The 22645-nt window shown below is 42.6% G+C and overlaps 1 protein-coding gene across 1 annotated transcript in view; it reads left to right on the forward strand.

Annotated features, from left to right (window-relative positions):
• The first annotated feature begins 469 nt into the window (after positions 1-469).
• Positions 470-22645, forward strand: part of klhl8 (kelch-like family member 8) — a 31862-nt gene continuing 9686 nt past the window's right edge. Inside the window, exons 1-3 of the mRNA XM_084159818.1 lie at positions 470-563; positions 21012-21240; positions 21601-22149. Coding sequence (XP_084015944.1) covers positions 21034-21240; positions 21601-22149 — 756 coding nt within the window. The 5' untranslated portion in view covers positions 470-563; positions 21012-21033. The remainder of the gene's footprint in view (positions 564-21011; positions 21241-21600; positions 22150-22645) is intronic.

The raw sequence follows: 22645 nt of genomic DNA on the forward strand, positions 1-22645 counted from the left end.
AGATTGTAGGGTATTTGTTGTATTTGTTTTATATATCTTTTTTTTTTTAAGCAAAGTATAAGGGAGTTATACTCCGGTCTAGTAGGTGGCGGTAATGCAACATTTATTGGATACCAACCGCCATTAAACCTCATCAAAGAAGAAGAAGAACATAAAGTCACTTTTTGAAAACGGCAAGGAACGGAGAAAAAAAAAAAAAAGTATGTACCTTGCTGTCTATTGTCATATGAATCTAGACGTGCCACCCGAATCAAGAGGTATTGACGAGCAAACTCCTAATATCAAACCAATATTCAAACTGAAAACAATAGTAATGCAGTTCATTTGTTTAATTTATAACATGTAATTTTTGAAAGTAATAGATAATGCATGTATTATTTACTGTATCTTACAATGTCAACATTTTTCATACAACGACAACTGTGCTCTGCTGGAAGTCGACTACATATCCCATAAAGCATTGCAAATTACAACATCTGTGCCTAAACGAGTCGAATGTTTATTTCTTCACTCTGCAAGAAATTAGATTGGATTGAAGTGTGAATGGATTTGTACAAACTGAGGTAACATAAAAATACATTTGTTTCATGTAGATTGTCTCAAAGTTTCCATGTAGTACATTTTATTTCATTTTAATGTACAGCAAGGGTGACAATTAGTTTCCTCCAACATCTTGCATGATTGATTCGAAGTGAACAAGTTCAGGATATTGTCAGCTAGCAAGCTAACGTTAGCTAACGTTCCTTGTTGTTAGCTAGCAATAATATACGCCAATAGCTAGCTATTATTTTAGATTTCCACACTACTACGGACTTACTTGCACTGCAAAATAAGAGAGACGCAGACTTTCTGACATCTAACGGTAGATCCTTGCTACCTGTAAAGTTAGTAGCCAATGAAGGTAACGTTTGCTAGCAAGTTAGCTCTAGCTACCTATTTCCCTAGCTAGCATTAGCATGTTAGCTAGCGTAACAATAAACATAACTAGGTGAGCTTATTTGGATGAAAACATAAACATGGAATAGATGGATAGTTGGCTAGCTATGGTTTGGTTGGTTGCCAAAGACTGGCTAGCATAGCAAGCTAAGCTAGCAAGGTGTAGCTTGTTTTTGGTTGTCCAGAATGTCAACTTTACCTTCTCAATGCCATTTATCCATAAGCCCTAACTAAGACATGCTGTAATTGCTCCCTGGCCATGTGTCACTGAACATACGGTCATACAACACAGTGCTGTTTTTTTACTTATTCAATCTTCAACCTCATTCAGAGATATTGCTTGTTTATTGGATGGGTCAGGGTAACTTTGACACATGACAATGGGACAAATCTGCTTAGTAAAATCATGGTGGATGGGACCGGGCAGGCTAATTAACCTATTGCAGAGAGACTCGCATAGAGAAACATGGCTCTTCAAACTGAAGATGTCATTTTTTAGTTCTCTGGGAAGTGGATGAAGTAATTAGACATGACAAAAGTAGGTTGCTATAGTGGCGTGTTTGCCCTGTGTGCGTTTCTTCATGGCTACACATGTCGCTTTGCACAGTGGAAATCCCTGATGCACTGCTGGCACACTGTCAAACACACACACACTGGATAGAAAACCCCAACTGTTGGTGGCCTAAATTTCAATAAGGGTATGGGTGCAGTGCACTTGCTCTCGACCTCAGTCAGTAAATGTATGTCGTACAGCTCTTTCCCTGATTTCAATACACACATTGCCTACAGTTTTATCAGTATATACAGTGCCTTCGGAAAGTATTCAGACCCCTTGACTCTTTCCACATTTGTTACCTTACAGCCTTATTCTAAAATGTATTTAAAAAAAAAAAAAATCCCCCTCATCAATCTACACACAATACCCCATAATGACAAAGCAAAACAGGTTTTTAGAAATGTTTACTAATCACAAACCCTTTACGCAGAACTTTGTTGAAGCACCTTTGGCAGCGATTACAGCATCGCGTTTTCTTGGGTATGACGCTACAAGCATGGCACACCTGTATTTGGGGAGTTTCTCCCATTCTTCTCTGCAGATCCTCTCAAGCTCTGTCAGGTAGGATGGGGAGCATCGCTGCACAGCTATTTTCAGGTCTCTCCAGAGATGTTCAAGTCCGGGCTCTGCTGGGCCACTCAAGGACATTCAGAGACTTGTCCCGAAGCCACTCCTGCGCTGTCTTGGCTGTGTGCTTAGGGTCATTGTCCTGTTGGAAGGTGAACCTTCACGCCAGTCTGAGGTCCTGAGCGCTCTGGAGCAGGTTTTCATCAAGGATCTCTCTGTACTTTGCTCCGTTCATCTTTCCCTCGATCCTGACTAGTCTCCCAGTCCCTGCAGCTGAAAAACATCCCCACAGCATGATGTTGCCACAACCATGTTTCACCGTAGGGATAGTGCCAGGTTTCCTCCAGACGTGACGCTTGGCATTCAGGCCAGAGAGTTCAATCTTGGTTACATCAGACCAGAGAATCTTGTTTCTCATGGTCTTAGTTTTTAGGTGCTTTTTTGGCAAACTCCAAGCGGCCTGTCATGTGCCTTTTACTGAGGAGTGGCTTCCGTCTGGCCACTCTACCATAAAGGCCTGATTGGTGGAGTGCTGCAGAGATGCTTGTCCTTCTGGAAGGTTCTCCCATCTCCACAGAGGAACTCTAGAGCTCTGCCTGACCAAGGCCCTTCCCCCGATTGCTCACTTTGGATGGGCGGCTAGCTCTAGGAAGAGTCTTGGTTGTTCCAAACTTCTTCCATTTCAGAAGGATGGAGGCCACTGTATTCTTGGGGATCTTCAATGCTTCAGACATTTTTTGGTGCCCTTCCCCAGATCTGTGCCCTGACACAATCCTGTTTCAGAGCTCTACAGACAATTCATTCGACCTCATGGCTTGGTTTTTGCTCTGACATGCACTGTCAACTGTGGGACCTTTATATAGATAGGTGTGTGCCTTTCCAAATCATGTCCAATCAATTGAATTTACCACAGGTGGACTCCAATCAAGTTGTAGAAACATTTCAAGGATGATCAATGGAAACAGGATGCACCTGAGCTAAATTTCGAGTCTCATAGCAAATGGTCTGAATACTTATGTAAATACTGATCCAAGATGGCGTAGCAGTGCGTTCGTGTTTGCTATAGTGTCCTCATGTAAATAGCCTGTTTTTTATTTTATTTTTCGTATATATTTTCTTAGATATTTCTCAATCTCACTTTCCATCCGTTAACTAAATATACTTTCCTGCAACCCGCCTCACCCAATGTGGAACGGATTATATTATTTATTTTTATCCAGAACCTCTGGCTGAAGCTAGCCAGCTAACTAGCTACTTGCTATTAGCCACCGTTAGCGGTCATTACCATTGTCCGTGGCCTGCACTACCTACCAGCCAGCTCTAGCCCGGACAATTATCGGCCAGTCTGCACATCGCGCTATTGAGCCAGAGCATATCGGATTTTCTGCCGGAATCACTGGAGCTTAACACCGGATCATCGCAGCTAGCTAGCTGCAACCGAGTGGCTGTTGTTGTTGTTGGCTAATTACCACTGTCCGAAGCTAGCCCCAGTTAGCCTTGAGCTAGCCTCGAGCCAGGCCCATCTCCCGGCTATCTACCTCTCAGTCAACCGGACGGGACCTCCTAGTGTTGACACGGAGCCCCACCGATCCATCACGACTGGTCTGCCGACGTAATCATCTGATGTGGTTTCAACAGGCTTCCCGTTACGACAACCACGAAGATCCATCTGCTAGCCCCGGCCCGCTAGCACACGCAATCAACAGCCGTGCATCCTGCTCGCCTGTGCTTTAGCAGCCTACGATCTGCTCCCGGACTTACTTAGTGCTGTTCACTGGACCTTATGATCACTCAGCTACACAGCTAATGCCTGCTGGACTGTTCCTTTACACGGTACCCCATCCTGTTTATCTGTTTAGCCTCAGCCCAACTTTCGTCGCCATTACCAGTTGTTGTCTTAGCCCTCTCGAATAACACCTGTGATTGCGTTATGCCTCTCTCCCATGTCAATATGCCTAGCCATGTGCTGTTTGGGTTAGTTTTTATTATACAATTTCACTGTAGAGCCCCAAGTTCAGCTCAACCAGCCTCAGAGAGCTCCTTTGTCCCACCCCCCATACACGCGGAGACTGGCTCAATCGGTACCTCCAGTGATGCTATCTCTTTCATAGTTACCCAATGCTTAGGTGTTCCTCCACTGTACTCATATCCTTCCATATCATTGTTTGTAATAATGCCCTGAATCAATTCTACAACGCCTGGAAATCTGCCCCTCTTCTCTATACCCAACGCACTAGAAGTTCTTAAAGCCTTTAGCCGTATCCTTATTCTCTTCCTCCTCTGTTCCTCTGGTGATGTAGAGGCTAACCCAGGCCCTGTAGCCCCCAGTATCACTCCTACCCCCCAGGCGCTATCATTTGTTGACTTCTGTAACCGTAAAAGCCTTGGTTTCTTGCATGTGAATATCAGAAGTCTCCTCCCAAAGTTTGAGTTATTCACTGCGTTAGCACACTGCCAACCCTGATGTTCTAGCAGTGTCTGAATCTTGGCTTAGGAAGGCCACCAAAAATTCAGAAATGTCCATTCCGAACTACAACATTTTCCGTCTAGATAGAACTGCCAAAGGGGGTGGAGTTGCAATCTACTGTAGAGAGAGCCTGCAGAGCTCTATCATACTATCCAGGTCTGTGCCCAAACAGTTTGAGCTTCAACTTCTAAAAATCCACCTTTCCAGAAATAGGTCTCTCACTGTTGCTGCTTGCTACAGACCCCACTCAGCCCCCAGCTGTGCCCTGGACACCATATGTGAATTGCTTGCCCCCCATCTATCCTCAGAGTTCGTACTGTTGGTGACCTAAACTGGGATATGCTTAAAATCCCCGTCCGTCCTACAATCTAAACTAGATGCCCTCAATCTCACACAAATCATCAAGGAACCTACCAGGTACAACCCTAAATCCGTAAACATGGGCACCCTCATAGATATCATCCTTACTAATTGACCCTCTAAATACACCTCCGCTGTCTTCAACCAGGATCTCAGCGATCACTGCCTTATTGCCTGCGTCCGTAACGGGTCCGCGGTCAAACGACCACCCCTCATCACTGTCAAACGCTCCCTAAAACACTTCAGCGAGCAGGCCTTTCTAATTGACCTGGCCCGGGTATCCTGGATGGATATTGACCTCATTCCGTCAGTAGAGGATGCCTGGATGTTCTTCAAAAGTGCTTTCCTCTCAATCTTAAATAAACATGCCCCATTCCAAAAATACAGAACTAAGAACAGATATAGTCCCTGGATCACCCCAGACTTGACTGCCCTTGACCAGCACAAAAAAATCCTGTGGCGTACTGCATTAGCATCGAACAGCCCCCACGATATGCAACTTTTCAGGGAAGTCAGGAACCAATATACACAAGCAGTTAGGAAAGCAAAGTCTAGCTTTTTCAAACAGAAATTTGCATCCTGTAGCACTAACTCCAAAACTTTTTGGGACACTGTAAAGTCCATGGAGAATAAGAGCACCTCCTCCCAGCTACCCACTGCACTGAGGCTGGGAAACACTGTCACCACCGATAAATCTACGATAATCAAGAATTTCAATAAGCATTTTGGTACGGCTGGCCATGCTTTCCACCTGGCTACCCATACCCCGGCCACCAGCTCTGCACCCTCCGCTGCAACTTGCCCATGCCCCCCCACCCTCCCACCGTACCTTCTCAGCTATGCAATCTGGTTTCCGAGCTTGTCATGGGTGCACCTCAGCCACGCTCAAGGTCCTAAACTATATAATAACCACGATCGATAAAAGACAGTACTGTGCAGCCGTCTTCATCGACCTGGCCAATGCTTTTGACTCTGTCAATCACCGCATTCTTATTGGCAGACTAAATAGCCTTGGTTTCTCAAATGACTGCCTCGCATGGTTCACCAACTACTTCTCAGATAGAGTTCAATGTGTCAAATCGGAGGGCCTGTTGTCTGGACCTCTGGCAGCCACAGGGTTCAATTCTCTGGACGACTCTATTCTCTGTGTATATCAATGATGTCGGTCTTGCTGCTGGTGATTCTCAGATCCACCTCTACGCAGACGACACCATTTTGTATACATCTGGCCCTTCATTGGACACTGTGTTAACAAACCTCCAAACGAGCTTCAATGCCATACAACACTCCTTCCATGGCCTCCAACTGCTCTTAAACGCCAGTAAAACTAAATGCATGCTCTTCAATCGAACGCTGCTTGCACCCGCCCGCCCGACTAGAATCACTACTCTCGGCGGGTCTGACTTAGGATATGTGGACAACTACAAATACCTAGGTGTCTGGTTAGACCGTAAACTCTCCTTCCAGACTCACATTAAGCATCTCCAATCCAAAGTTAAATCTAGAATCGGCTTCCTATTTCGCAATAAATCCTCCTTCACTCATGCTACTAAACATGCCCTCGTAAAACTGACTATCCTACCGATCCTTGACTTTGGCGATGTCATTTACAAAATAGCCTCCAACACCCTACTCAGCAAATTGGATGTAGTCTATCACAGTGCAATCCGTTTTGTCACCAAAGCCCCATATACTACCCACCATTGTGATCTGTACGCTCTCGTTGGCTGGCCCTCACTACATATTCGTCTCCAAACCCACTGGCTCCAGGTCATCCATAAATCAATTCTAGGGAAATCCCTGGCCTATCTTAGATCATTGGTCACCATAGCAACACCCACCCGTAGTATGCGTTCCAGCAGGTATATCTCACTTGTCATCCCCAAAGCCAACACCCTCCTTTGGCCGCCAGTCCTTCCAGTTCTCTGCTGCAAATGACTGGAACGAACTGCAAAAATCTCTGAAGCTGGAGACACTTATCTCCCTCACTAACTTTAAGCATCAGTTGTCAGAGCAGCTTACCGATCACTGCTCTTGTACACAGCCCATCTGTAATTAGCCGACCCAACTACCTCATTCCTATATTGTTATTTACATGTTTACATTTATTTTGCTAATTTGCAGTATCTCTATTTGCACATAATCTTCTGCACATCTCACTCCAGTGTTAATACTAAATTGTAATTATTTTGCACTATGGCCTATTTATTGCCTTACCTCCATAACTTACTACATTTGCACACACTGTATATAGATTTTCTATTGTGTTATTGACTGTACGTTTTGTTTATTCCATATGTAACTCTGTGTTGTTGTTTTTATCGCACTGTTTTGCTTTATCTTGGCCAGGTCGCAGTTGTAAATGAGAACTTGTTCTCAACTGGCTTACCTGGTTAAATAAGTTATTTCCTTTTTTTTATTTTTATAGATTTGCTAAAATTTCTAAACCTGTTTTCACTTTGTCATTATGCGGTATTGTGTGTAGATTGCGTAGAAAAACATATATTTAATCAATTTTAGAATAAGGCTGTAACGTAACAAAATGTGGATATCAACAATTTACATTGAACATTTTGCAAAAACACATTTACCGGAAGACCTGTGGAGATGCAAAATTTGATAACAGAATTTCTGTAAAATCTCTCTGACCACGTTTTCCAATTAAGATTCAACGATGTCTGCAGAAAGAATGGGGTTTCAGCCAGGATGTCAGTTAGCCGGCAATTTGCCGGCTTTCGGCCGATTTTAAAAAAATAAATTAAAAAAATAAAACTGTTGCCGGCCAATAGGACCGGGAGGGAAAAAAATCCTATTGCAAAATAATGTTTTTTATTCATTAATAGAAATACCAGTCGATGTAAATACCATCATGCTTATCGGTCTATAGTTTAATTTGCATAATTTAGTGGAATTAAATTGGTTTGTGTATTTTTGTTAGTCATCATGTCCCATTCACCATTCAAGTGCATGCAACACGCTATCAGTGCGTCACCCACCACTTTACAATGTGAGCTGGAGGCAGTATGCATTTTGAAAACATTCTTAATTGTTTGAAACTTGAATATTTTATTTCATATAATGAGGCAATGTCTTACCTTGCTTCTAAGTAGCCTATAGGCTAAATCTGTGGAAACAATAAATGTTTATAAAGACTTCATAGGCGGCACGTGAGTTTCAAGTTTGGGGAAGCTTACAATTTATGCTACTGTTCTGCGTGCCAGTTATGCATTTCATAAGCACATTTTCATGGAAGAGTTTCATTTCAATAATAACGTTTTTATTTCTCAATCATTGTCACATGGTTAATAATAAAAATCTGAATTAAAATGGTGAAAATCTAAAAGTCAACTAATGCGAGATCACCAGCATCTGCCATATGGACACATTGATACGCTGGTCCATTGGCAGCTAAAGAAATGAGCGCATGCAACTCGTAGCCTATAGGCCAATGCAGAAGTAGGCCTGTAACTTCCATTGCTCATTCATTATTGAGGTAGAGCCGGCAGCATACCACCCTGCATCCCACTGCTGGCTTGCCTGTGAAGCTATGCAGGGTTGGTCCTGGTCAGTCCCTGGATGGGAGACCAGATGCTACTGGAAGTGGTGTGGCCAGTAGGAAGCACTTTTTCCTCCGGTCTAACAAAAAATATCCCAATGCCCAGGGCAGTGATTGAGGACATTGCCCTGTGTAGGGTGCTGTCTTTCGGATGGGATATTAAACTGGTGTCCCGACTCTCTGTGGTCACTAAAGATCCCATGGCACTTATTGTAAGAGTAGAGGTGTTAACCCTGGTGTCCTGGCTAAAGTCCCAATCTGGGCCTCATACCATCATGGCCACCTAATCATCCTCAGCTTTCAATTTGCTCATTTATCCCCCTCCTCTCCCCTGTAACTATTCCCAAGGTCATTGCTGTAAATGAGAATGTGTTCTCAGTCAACTTATCTGGTAAAATAAGGGTAAAAAATAAATTGTTGGAAAGATTTTTCAAATAGCTTACTGTGAAGAACTATAGTTTTTATATTATCATTAGCAGTGGATGTTAAAAAAACGTTCCTACATTTCTGTGCAGCAAGCCAGGTACTTCTATGCGTACTCAGGCGTGCGCGCTGTCAACATTATCAGGACGGAGAAACCAGACACATGGTCATTGCTCACATGGAGCACTCCAAACAAAAGACAATGAAAAAATTGGCATGTCGTAAATGATGGTTATGAAATAAGCCAAAACTTGTTTCTCACAAGTGTAGCAGGTTGTGAACTCTGCAAACAACATTTCCACTCTGTAAATGAAAATGGTAAATGACTAATACATGCGTTAACAGAATTTAATGTAACCAAATGACTGGGATTAACGGTACATTTACTACTGGTGACATACTGTATGTAATGGAGATTGATAAAAATATGGAAATAAAGGGCAAAAAAATTCACACAGTAAAACAATGAATGAACAAGAATTGGCGGGAGACAGCTGAGCCCTTCTGGAGAGAGACTCGCCTATATCTTCTCCACATACCCCTACCACTTCTTCTTGTCTCAACATTTATAATTATACTGAAGACACATTATCTTCACACATATGCTAATTATCCTCGATTCCTCTGTGGCTAAGTCATGCTTTCTGGTGAAGTATTTTGAAGTATTTTATTTCTGTATAGACAGGAGTAATTTATATAATTTTGGCAAATGTATTTCCATTTACTTCCCTATTGGACCCACCGCTATGCCATTCATCTCCTGTTCTATTGGTTTTCATAACTTTCATAACATAACTTCCAATCTTAGTCGTATTAGCAACTAGGGCTGACCCATTTTTTTCAGAGCACATAACCTATGCTACACTTGTGAGAAACTAGTTTTGGTTTATTTCATTCTATTTACGAGTTGTCAATTTAGTCATTGTCTTTTCTTTGGAGCGCTCCTGTCAATGTTGAGGAAGGATGCACACCTGATTACACATAGAAGTAGGCCTATAGGTTACCTGGCCTGCGTGCATATGTACAGTGGCTTGCGAAAGTATTCACCCCCCTTGGCATTTTGCCTATTTTGTTGCCTTACAACCTGGAATTTAAATGAATTTTTGGGGGGTTTGTATCATTAGATTTGCACAGCATGCCTAACACTTTGAAGATGCAAAATATTTTTTCTTGTGAAACAAACAAGAAATAAGACAAAAAAACAGAACTTGAGCGTGCATAACTATTCACCCCCCCAAAAGTCAATACTTTGTAGAGCCACCTTTTGCAGCAATTACAGCTGCAAGTCTCTTGGGGTATGTCTCTATAAGCTTGGCATATCTAGCCACTGGGATTTTGCCCATTCTTCAAGGCAAATCTGCTCCAGCTCCTTCAAGTTGGATGGGTTCCGCTGGTGTACGTGGTCCTCTGTAGCTCAATTGGTAGAGCATGGCGCTTGTAATGCCAGGGTAGTGGGTTCGATCCCCGGGACCACCCATACGTAAAAATGTATGCGCACATGACTAAGTCACTTTGGATAAAAGCGTGTGCTACAGTGAGGGGAAAAAAAGTATTTGATCCCCTGCTGATTTTGTACGTTTGCCCACTGACAAAGACATGATCAGTCTATAATTTTAATGGTAGGTTTATTTGAACAGTGAGAGACAGAATAACAACAAAAAAAATCCAGAAAAACGCATGTCAAAAATTTTATAAATTGATTTGCATTTTAATGAGGGAAATAAGTATTTGACCCCTCTGCAAAACATGACTTAGTACTTGGTGGCAAAACCCTTGTTGGCAATCACAGAGGTCAGATGTTTCTTGTAGTTGGCCACCAGGTTTGCACACATCTCAGGAGGGATTTTGTCTCACTCCTCTTTGCAGATCTTCTCCAAGTCATTAAGGTTTCGAGGCTGACGTTTGGCAACTCGAACCTTCAGCTCCATCCACAGATTTTCTATGGGATTAAGGTCTGGAGACTGGCTAGGCCACTCCAGGACCTTAATGTGCTTCTTCTTGAGCCACTCCTTTGTTGCCTTGGCTGTGTGTTTTGGGTCATTGTCATGCTGGAATACCCATCCACGACCCATTTTCAATGCCCTGGCTGAGGGAAGGAGGTTCTCACCCAAGATTTGACGGTACATGGCCCTGTCCATCGTCCCTTTGATGCGGTGAAGTTGTCCTGTCCCCTTAGCAGAAAAACACCCCCAAAGCATAATGTTTCCACCTCCATGTTTGACGGTGGGGTTGGTGTTCTTGGGGTCATAGGCAGCATTCCTCCTCCTCCAAACACGGCGAGTTGAGTTGATGCCAAGGAGCTCGATTTTGGTCTCATCTGACCACAACACTTTCACCCAGTTCTCCTCTGAATCATTCAGATGTTCATTGGCAAACTTCAGACGGGCCTGTATATGTGCTTTCTTGAGCAGGGGGACCTTGCGTGCGCTGCAGGATTTCAGTCCTTCACAGCGTAGTGTGTTACCAATTGTTTTCTTGGTGACTATGGTCCCAGCTGCCTTGAGATCATTGACAAGATCCTCCCGTGGGCTGATTCCTCACCGTTCTCATGATCATTGCAACTCCACGAGGTGAGATCTTGCATGTAGCCCCAGGCTGAGGGAGATTGACAGTTATTTTGTGTTTCTTCCATTTGCGAATAATCGCACCAACTGTTGTCACCTTCTCACCAAGCTGCTTGGCGATGGTCTTGTAGCCCATTCCAGCCTTGTGTAGGTCTACAATCTTGACCCTGACATCTTTGGAGAGCTCTTTGGTCTTGGCCATGGTGGAGAGTTTGGAATCTGATTGATTGCTTCTGTGGACAGGTGTCTTTTATACAGGTAACAAGCTGAGATTAGGAGCACTCCCTTTAAGAGTGTGCTCCTAATCTCAGCTCGTTACCTGTATAAAAGACACCTGGGAGCCAGAAATCTTTCTGATTGAGAGGGGGTCAAATACTTATTTCCCTCATTAAAATGCAAATCAATTTATAACATTTTTGACATGCGTTTTTCTGGATTTTGTTGTTGTTATTCTCTCTCTCACTGTTCAAATAAACCTACCATTAAAATTATAGACTGATCATTTCTTTGTCAGTGGGCAAACGTACAAAATCAGCAGGGGATCAAATACTTTTTTCCCTCACTGTAAATGGCTTATTATTATTATTATTATTATTATCATGTGTACAGCAATCTTTAAGTCATACCACAGATTCTCAATTGGATTGAGGTCTGGGCTTTGACTAGGCCATTCCAAGACATTTAAATATAATGAGATCATGTGACAGATCATGTGACACTTAGATTGCACACAGGTGGACTTTATTTAACTAATTATGTGACTTCTGAAGGTAATTGGTTGCACCAGATCTTATTTAGGGTCTTCATAGCAAAGGGGGTGAATACATATGCACGCACCACTTTTCCGTTATTTATCTTTTGGAATTTTTTTTAACTAGTTATTTTTTTTACTTCACCAATTTGGACTATTTTGTGTATGTCCATTACATGAAATGCAAATAAAAATCAATTTAAATTACAGGTTGAAATGCAACAAAATAGGAAAAACCCCAAGGGGGATGAATACTTTTGCAAGGCACTTTAGGCATATAAATGTGCCAATTTGGGGATCTAATGGTATTTCTGATTGTCTTAACAAGGGCCGACCCCATTTAGTCAACTGGTCAATTCTTTGGTCGATAGGCTGTTGGCCGACCAAGATTTCTTTAGTCGAGCAGTAGCAAAACAAAATCGTAGTTTCATGGTGTACATGACACCTGTCTGATTCGCACCTGTCAGAGTGCACTAAACCATTGTGGAGGCCATGGGGATGGCACAGTCCATCACTAAGACGTGCTACTGAAATTGTATATGGTTATGTTACATAAGAACAATGGTGCAACACTAATACAAATATTATTTTATAACAAATGCGCTTTCTCCCGCGTTGGATAGCGGTCGCTGTCCGCGGTTCTGAAACATCAGTGCGCTGTTGAATTGGCGCCGTCTCCTAGACCATGTTGCTATATGCATAATAGCAAAGTTAATCAGCATATTGGTGTTGAGAACAATGCGGCGGAGGCAGCAGCGGAGTTGGGAGAGAAGAAAAGTGAGGAGAGAGGAAACGCCTACTTAATTATGTCTATAATCAATAGCCTAACTGTTAAATGTGCCTGGCTTTATAAATCACCCATATACAGTGCATTCGGAAAGTATTCATACCCCTTGACTTTTTCTACATTATGTTACTTTACAGCCTTATTCTAAAATTGATGATTTAAAAAAATATATACATACAGTGGGGAGAACAAGTATTTGATACACTGCCGATTTTGCAGGTTTTCCTATTACAAAGCATGTATAGGTCTGTAATTTGTATCATAGGTACACTTCAACAGTGAGAGACAGAATCTAAAACAAAAATCCAGAAAATCACATTGTATGATTTTTAAGTAATTCATTTGCATTTTATTGCATGACATAAGTATTTGATACATCAGAAAAGCAGAACTTAATATTTGGTAGAGAAACCTTTGTTTGCAATTACAGAGATCATACGTTTCCTGTAGGTCTTGACCAGGTTTGCACACACTGCAGCAGGGATTTTGGCCCACTCCTCCATACAGACCTTCTCCAGATCCTTCAGGTTTCGGGGCTGTCGCTGGGCAATACGGACTTTCAGCTTTTTCTATTGGGTTCAGGTCTGGAGACTGGCTAGGCCACTCCAGGACCTTGAGATGCTTCTTACGGAGCCACTCCTTAGTTGCCCTGGCTGTGTGTTTCGGGTCGTTGTCATGCTGGAAGACCCAGCCATGACCCATATTCAATGCTCTTACTGAGGGAAGGAGGTTGTTGGCCAAGATCTCGCGATACATGGCCCCATCCATCCTCCCCTCAATACGGTGCAGTGGTCCTGTCCCCTTTGCAGAAAAGCATCCCCAAAGAATGATGTTTCCACCTCCATGCTTCACGGTTGGGATGGTGTTTTTGGGGTTGTACTCATCCTTCTTCTTCCTCCAAACACGGCGAGTGGAGTTTAGACCAAAAAGCTCTATTTTTGTCTCATCAGACCACATGACCTTCTCCCATTCCTCCTCTGGATCATCCAGATGGTCATTGGCAAACTTCAGACGGGCGTGGACATGCGCTGGCTAGAGCAGGGGGACCTTGCGTGCGCTGCAGGATTTTAATCCATGACGGCGTAGTGTGTTACTAATGGTTTTCTTTGAGACTGTGGTCCCAGCTCTCTTCAGGTCATTGACCAGGTCCTGCCGTGTAGTTCTGGGCTGATCCCACACCTTCCTCATGATCATTGATGCCCCTCCTGGCAGCAGGTAGCTTATTGGTTAAGAGCGTTGTGCCAGTAACCGAAAGGTTGCCTCGTTCTAATCCCCGAGCCGACTAGGTTAAAAATCTGTCGATGTGCCCTTGAGCAAGGCACTTAACCCTAATTGCTCCTGTAAGTCGCTCTGGATAAGAGCGTCTGCTAAATGACGTAAATGTAAAAAAAAAAAAATATTGCATGGAGCCCCAGACCGAGGGTGATTGACCGTCATCTTGAACTTCTTCCATTTTCTAATAATTGCGCCAATAGTTGTTGCCTTCTCACCAAGCTGCTTGCCTATTGTCCTGTAGCCCATCCCAGCCTTGTGCAGGTCTACAATTTTATCCCTGATGTCCTTACACAGCTCTCTGGTCTTTACCATTGTGGAGAGGTTGGAGTCTGTTTGATTGAGTGTGTGGACAGGTGTCTTTTATACAGGTAACGAGTTCAAACAGGTGCAGTTAATACAGGTAATGAGTGGAGAACAGGAGGGCTTCTTAAAGAAAAACTAACAGGTCTGTGAGAGCCGGAATTCTTACTGGTTGGAAGGTGATCAAATACTTATGTCATGCAATAAAATGCAAATGAATTACTTAAAAATCATACAATGTGATTTTCTGGATTTTTGTTTTAGATTCCGTCTCTCACAGTTGAAGTGTACCTATGATAAAAATTACAGACCTCTACATGCTTTGTAAGTAGGAAAACCTGCAAAATCGGCAGTGTATCAAATACTTGTTCTCCCCACTGTATATACATCTACACATAATACCCCATAATGATATAGCAAAAACAGGTTTTTAGAAATGTTGTGTATAAAATTTATGAACAAATAATTACCTGAGATCACATTTACATAAGTATTCAGACCCTTTACTCAGTACTTTATTGAAGCACCTTTGGCAGCGATTACAGCCTCAAGTCTTCTTGGGTATGACGCTACAAGCATGGCACACCTACATTTAGGGAGTTTCTCCCATTCTTCTCTGCATATCCTCTCAAGCTCTGTCAGGTTGGATGGGGAGCGTCGCTGCACAGCTATTTTCAGGTTTCTCTAGAGATGCTAGATTGGGTTCAAGTCTGGGCTCTGGCTGGGCCACTCAAGGACATTGAGGCGTGTCCCGAAGCCACTCCTGCGTTGTCTTGGCTGTGTGCTTAGGGTTGTTGTCTTGTTGGAAGGTGAACCTTCGCCCCAGTCTGAGTTCCTGAGTACTCTGGAGCAGGTTTTCATCAAGGATCTCTCTGTACTTTGCTCCGTTCATCTTTCCCTCGATCCTGACTAGTCTCCCAGTCCCTGCCGCTGAAAAACATCTCCACAGCATGATGCTGCCACCACCATGTTTCCTCCAGACGTGACGCTTGGCATTCAGGCCAAAGAGTTCAATCTTGGTTTCATCAGACCAGAAAAATCTTGTTTCTCATGGTCTGAGAGTCCTTTTGGTGCCTTTTGGCAAACTCCAAGCGGGCTGTCATGTGCCTTTTACTGAGGAGTGGCTTCCATCTGGCCACTCTACCATAAATGCCTGATTGGGGGAGTGCTGCAGAGATGGTTGTCCTTCTGGATGGTTCTCCCATCTCCACAGAGGAACTCTAGAACTATGTCAGAGTCAACATCGGGTTCTTGGTCACCTCCCTCCCTGACCAACGCCCTTCTCCCCCGATTGCTCAGTTTGGCCGGGCGGCCAGCTCTAGGAAGAATCTTGGTGGTTCCAAACTTCTTCCATTTAGGAATGATGAAGGCCACTGTGTTCTCGGGGACCGTCATTGCTGCAGAAATTTTTTGGTACCTTCCCCAGATCTGTGCCTCGACACAATCCTGTCTCTGAGCTCTATGGACAATTCCTTCGACCTCATTGCTTGCTTTTTGCTCTGACATGCACTGTCAACTGTGGGACCTTTTATATAGACAGGTGTGTGCCTTTCCAAATCATGTCCAATCAATTGAATTTACCACAGGTGGACTCCAATCAAGTTGTAGAAACATCTCAAGGATGATCAATGGAAACAGGATGCACCTGAGCTCAATTTCGAGTCTCATAGCAAAGGGTCTGAATACTTATGTAAATAAGGTATTTTTTATATTTTATTTTTATAAATATACAACAATTTTTAATAAATGTACAACAATTTCTAAAAACCTGTTTTTGCTTTGTCATTATGGGGTATTGTGTGTAGATTGATGAGAAAAAAATAATATTTTATCAATTTTAGAATAAGGCTGTAACTTAACAAAGTGGAGAAAGGGAAGGGGTCAATATTTTCCGAAGGCACTGTATCTACAGAAATAAGACAGATCCTGCTTCTGTTTGAGTGTTTGTTTAATAGCCTACTGATTCCGTGAGCACCAAGTCTCAGGCAACCACAACATGTCAGATAAACAATTTCACATATTCGGCTGTTTTTAATCTTTGCTATGCTGTAATAAAGGCTTTGCACTTATTTTGTTAGAACAGCCTCTCTGGTATTACCTGTAATTTATTTAGTGTTGTTTACACCCTTCCAAATTGTCAGGAAAATAATATTTATAATAATAACCCTCCTTTATCTTGATCTCCTTATTGTTATTATTATGATCATTATCATTATGTCGTCATCATTAGGAGGCTTAGTATAGCAGCCTTGTGTCACCACCATCGAGCTGTGGGCCAAAGAGCACATTCTGTTTAGTCCTAATACCGTAACTTACTTAGGCCTATATTTCAATACTTATATAGGCTACTGTATCATTCATTCGTTCATGTCATCACACAGCATATGAGTCATTCATGATTTGAAATGCAATCAGCTGGTAGAGCACGGCGCTTGTAACGCCAAGGTAGTGGGTTCGATCCCCGGGACCACCCATACACAAAAAAAAATGTATGCACGCATGACTGTAAGTCGCTTTGGATAAAAGCGTCTGCTAAATGGCATATTATTATTATTATTATAATCAAGCATTTTCGTTTTAGAATCAAATAAAGCGACCCTTAAATAATTAGCGTAAACAATAAATAAACCTTTCCATTTCGGAAATTGCATTCACGAAAGAATGTGACTGTTTTTAGTCTTTGCTGTAATAAAGGCTTTACAAAAAACAAGAACAAATTACAACACTCTCTGGTACACTTATTTAGTGTTGTTTACCTTGTTCCAAACTGTCAAAAAATGATATTGTAATCTAACAGCACCTGTTTGGCACACACGCAGCGCTTGCTCCTTAGCTTATTTTTCTTGATCTCCAGTATTTTCCACAGCTAGTCAAATTTATTCCACACATCCGACTTCCCCTTTACCTCTTGATCAACGAATAAACATTCCCCCGTTTAGAGTTTTTGCCACGCCCTCAGCATCCATTTTTCTGTCACGTGTTCGGAGTTAGTTATAACCAATTTATTGATGTGATTATGATATGCTATATATGTATCTATATCCACAGTTTAACAAGTCCTATATCGACATAACCTGAAAGGCCGCTCAGCAAGGAAGAAGCCACTGCTCCAAAACCGCCATAAAAAAGCCAGACTACGGTTTGCAACTGCACATGGGGACAAAGATCGTACTTTTTGGAGAAATGTCCTCTGGTCTGATGAAACAAAAATAGAACTGTTTGGCCATAATGACCATCGTTATGTTTGAAGGAAAAAGGTGGATGCTTGCATGCCGAAGAACACCATCCCAACCGTGAAGCACGGGGGTGGCAGCATCATGCTGTGTGGGTGCTTTGCTGCAGGAGGGACTGGTGCGCTTCACAAAATCGATGGCATCGTGAGGAAGGAATATTATGTGGATATATTGAAGCAACATCTCAAGACATCAGTCAGGAAGTTAAAGCTTGGTCGCAAATGGGTCTTCCAAATAGACAATGACCCCAAGCATACTTCCAAAGTTGTGGCAAAATGGCTTAAGGACAACAAAGTTAAGGTATTGGAGTGGCCATCACAAAGCCCTGACCTCAATCCTATAGACAATTTGTGGGCAGAACTGAAAAAGTGTGTGCGGGCAAGGAGGCCTACAAACCTGACTCAGTTACACCAGCTCTGTCAGGAAGAATGGGCCAAAATTCACCCAACTTATTGTGGGAAGCTTGTGGAAGGCTACCCGAAACGTTTGACCCAAGTTAAACAATTTAAAGGCAATGCTACCAAATACTAATTGAGTGTATGTAAACTTCTGACCCACTGGGAATGTGATGAATGAAATAAAAGCTGAAATAAATCATTCTCTCTACTATTATTCTGACATTTCACATTCTTAAAATAAAGTGGGGATCCTAACTGACCTAAGACAGGGAATGTTTACTAGGATTAAATGTCAGGAATTGTGAAAAACTGAGTTTAAATGTAGTTGGCTAAGGTGTATGTAAACTTCCGACTTCAACTGTGTGTGTGTGTGTGTGTGTGTGTGTGTGTGTGTGTGTGTGTGTGTGTGTGTGTGTGTGTGTGTGTGTGTGTGTATATATATATATATATATATATATATATATATATATATATATATATATATATATATATTACAGCAATAGTTGAATAGGATGGCAAGTCTGAGCACATTCTAATCAATTGCGGTCGGACTACCTCTGGTAATTTGTGTGTCTTGATTATTTAATCAAACCGTGCTCTTAAAGCATCAGACAAGCTCAGTGCATATAGTTGATTTGATTAAAACACATAGGATGTCTATATATGGAAAAATACACGTTTCAAAATTTCAACCAATCGATTGGCTGTTTAGAATGTTTTCCCAGGTGCACTGTTTAGAATAGTGTTTTCCCGCAAATTGCATTTTGGCAAGTATTTGAAAATGACTTTTTGTTGGCTGCTTCATTACATGAGTTGCATGTTCTGTTAAGATGTATTACCATAATCTAAATGTGATTTCTGTCATTCTGAGCACCGTGGGTGGACGCCCTAATGGGTTATGCACCCAATACATTTGGGTCTGGTACATTTCTCAAATTGCCGGTAAATTAAACTCTTCTTGGTCACGTTGTCCGGTGCCACATTTTCCTAATGGAAGCCCTGGTGTCAGCTATGACATGACACCTTGAGTTTGAAAAAATCTATTTTGGTTATTGAAGTACAGTAAGTGAAGTGGATTTACACCCGGTAACAGAATTACGGTAACATAATTTCATCATGGGTCCCTGATCTGTACTACAGAGAAATGCATAATTTTGAATATGATATGAATGTCGTTCTTTTCATGGTGATGTACCCTTAATAGGTACACAAAGGTAGAAATATGCAATATCCTCCTTTGCATATTTGGGTATTAGTAGCAAAGGGGGGACCAACTCCATAATAATACCCATGATTTTGGAATGAGATGTTCGACGAGCAGGTGTCCACATACTGTTGGTCATGTAGTGTACATTACATGACCAAAAGTATGTGGACACGTACACTACATGACCAAAAGTATGTGGACACCTGCTCGTCGAACATCTCATTCCAAAATCATGGGCATTAATATGGAGTTGGTCCCCCCTGCACTCTTCTTGGAAGGCTTTCCACTAGATGTTGGAGCAGTGCTGCAGGGATTTGCTTCCATTCAGCAACAAGAGCATTAGTGAGGTCGGGCACTGATGTTGGGCGATTAGGCCTTCCAATTCATCCCAAAGGTGTTCGATGAGGTTCAGATCATGGCTCTGTGCAGGCCAGTCATGTTCTTCCACACCGATCTCAAACCAAGCTGCAGTTGAGACATGGATTGTGTATGTGTGCCATTCCGAGGGTGAATTTGCAAGATCAAATATTGAAGTGCCTTTGAACGTGGTATGGTAGTAGGTGCCAGGCGTACCGGTTTGAGTGACGCTCAAGTTTCCTGTGTGTATCAAGAATGGTCCACCACCCAAAGGACATCCAGCCAACTTGACACAACTGTGGGAAGCATTGGAGTCAACATGGGCCAGCATCCCTGTGGAACTCTTTCGAATTGAGGCTGTTCTGAGGGCAAAAGGGGGTGCAACTCAATATTAGGAAGGTGTTCCTAATGTTTTGTACACTCAGTGTGTCTACAGAATTTCAAGTTTTAATCACTTAATAATTCATAAACAATGTATATCAGTAAAAACACGAATTGTTACTTCTGTGAACTTTATTATCCTCCCTCATGAGGGAGAGACATTTTAAAATATCTTAAGTGCAATATGTTGCTAAAATTCTAATAGTTTGCATAATTTCAGTTTATGTGACAAAACAAGCCGCCATTGTGTAGATAATCAATCTAAACAGCTGTACAAAACCGAAAGTAAAATAAGCAAAAATCTAACTTAGGAATGGGAAGCATAGAAAGGGCGCACATAGAACAGATTTATAGCATCTTAGACATGCTTTCAATGAGTGACAGATCTATAACTCATATTTCTATGTGAATTTGGTCGGGTCGACCAAAAAGTTACATATTGCAGCTTTAAAAAATATTTGGGTTTTTGGTAATGGAATTTCAAGAAACAAGGGAATGTTTCTTAAACTTACAGAAGGCAGAAAGAATTGTCCTAAACTAAATATATGTTGATATTGGCAGGGGTCTTCAACATTTGTCTTTTGATGTATTTCTAATCTTTTAAGAGTTTTTCTGGTAGACGTTTTCTGAGACCCCTTTTCAATCTGTTTGACAAGAAATCAAAGCCTTTTGCTTTTACACATTTTTAGGATGGAACATTTTTGAAAAATGTATGTCTTAATTTCCAAAAAATATAGACTCTTAGCTTTTATTTGACTCCCAATTTCACATGCTCCTATGAATTTCACATGTTGGTGCTCATGGGTCCTTTAACATGGAAATTACCGATTGTATTGTTTGGGAGCATTCGCTTCATATTATATCTCCCATTCGTTTTGACCTCTCTTCCCTAGGTTTGGCTCCCTGTAGACGGTGATGGCGCCAGGCGACATGGTGCCGGAGCATGCCAAGCAGCATAAGCTCAAGCAGGAGAAGGAGAAGCGTCAGAGCACCACCAGGCCTGATGGAGACTGTGAGCCAGATGGATCGTTTGTCTTTGAGGCTCACGAGGCATGGAAGGACTTCCACAACTCCCTGCGCCAGTTCTACGAAGTGGGGGAGCTCTGTGATGTCACACTGAAGGTAGGCAGAGTATGGTTTAATAGGGTTGTCGCAATACTCTTCATACTCAGTTAGCTATATCATGGCAGGAAAAAGTAAGTAAACATGAAACAGACGTGTCATATGTGACAAAAAAGCCTTTTCATGTCTGTTTTTGTGAAGTTTGGTGGAGACCAGTTAGGCCTATGGAATTAGTTTCAATCGTTGAATAGCTGGTGAAAGCCATCGTCTCTTTTAAAATATTTTTAGGCACAATTTAACCAACTGAAGCTTGTGGAATGAATAGCTCAGGGAATGAGTAACTTTTGAGCTGACATTAACCTATTTCCGTCCTTTCTCCCTCCCTCTCTCTGTCTTTCTCTCTGTTCTCCCCGTGTTCAGGTGGGCAGCAGGCTGATACCATGCCACAAGCTGGTGCTGGCCTGTGTCATCCCATACTTCAGGGCCATGTTCCTGTCTGAGATGTCAGAGGCCAAACAGGACCTGATAGAGATCAAGGACTTTGACGGAGACGCCATACACGACCTGGTGCGTTTCGCCTACTCCTCCCGCCTGACCCTGACAGTGGACAACGTGCAGCCCCTTCTCTATGCAGCCTGTATACTGCAGGTGGAGCTGGTCGCCAGGGCCTGCTGTGAGTATATGAAGGCCCACTTCCACCCCTCCAACTGCCTGGCTGTCCGCACCTTCGCCGAGAGCCACAACCGCGTCGACCTGATGGACATGGCGGACCGCTATGCGTGCGAGCACTTCCTGGAGGTGGTGGACTGTGAGGACTTCCTGTGCGTGTCGCCTCAGCACCTGAGAACCCTGCTGTCCTCCAGCGAACTGAACATCCACTCTGAGACACAGGTTTACAACGCTGCTGTCAAGTGGCTGAAAGCCAACCCCCAGCACCATGAGGCCTGGCTGGACCAGATCATGACTCAGGTCAGATAGTAGTCTCACACAGCTCAGCCTGGACTGTTTGGGGAGCTTTTGCATTTCAATGAATTCTCAGTTGTAGGTATGCTTGTTGGTGCTTATGTGTTTCTGTGTGTACATTGACTTTGTGTTGTCTGTTTATGGAGCTTTTGCATTACCACTACTCGTGTGTGTGTGGTGTTTGAATCTGTGCTGTGTCTGTGTTACCGGCTGCCCTGCAGGTGCTTCTGTGTTTATGTCCGAGTGTATGTTAACTCTGTGCTACAGTGGGGGAAAAAAGTATTTAGTCAGCCACCAATTGTGCAAGTTCTCCCACTTAAAAAGATGAGAGAGGCCTGTAATTTTCATCATAGGTACACGTCAACTATGACAGACAAATTGAGGGAAATAATTCCAGAAAATCACATTGTAGGATTTTTTATGAATTTATTTGCAAATTATGGTGGAAAATAAGTATTTGGTCACCTACAAACAAGCAAGATTTCTGGCTCTCACAGACCTG

Source organism: Coregonus lavaretus (genome assembly GCF_964263955.1).
Source record: "Coregonus lavaretus genome assembly, chromosome: 4".
NCBI lineage: Eukaryota > Metazoa > Chordata > Actinopteri > Salmoniformes > Salmonidae > Coregonus > Coregonus lavaretus.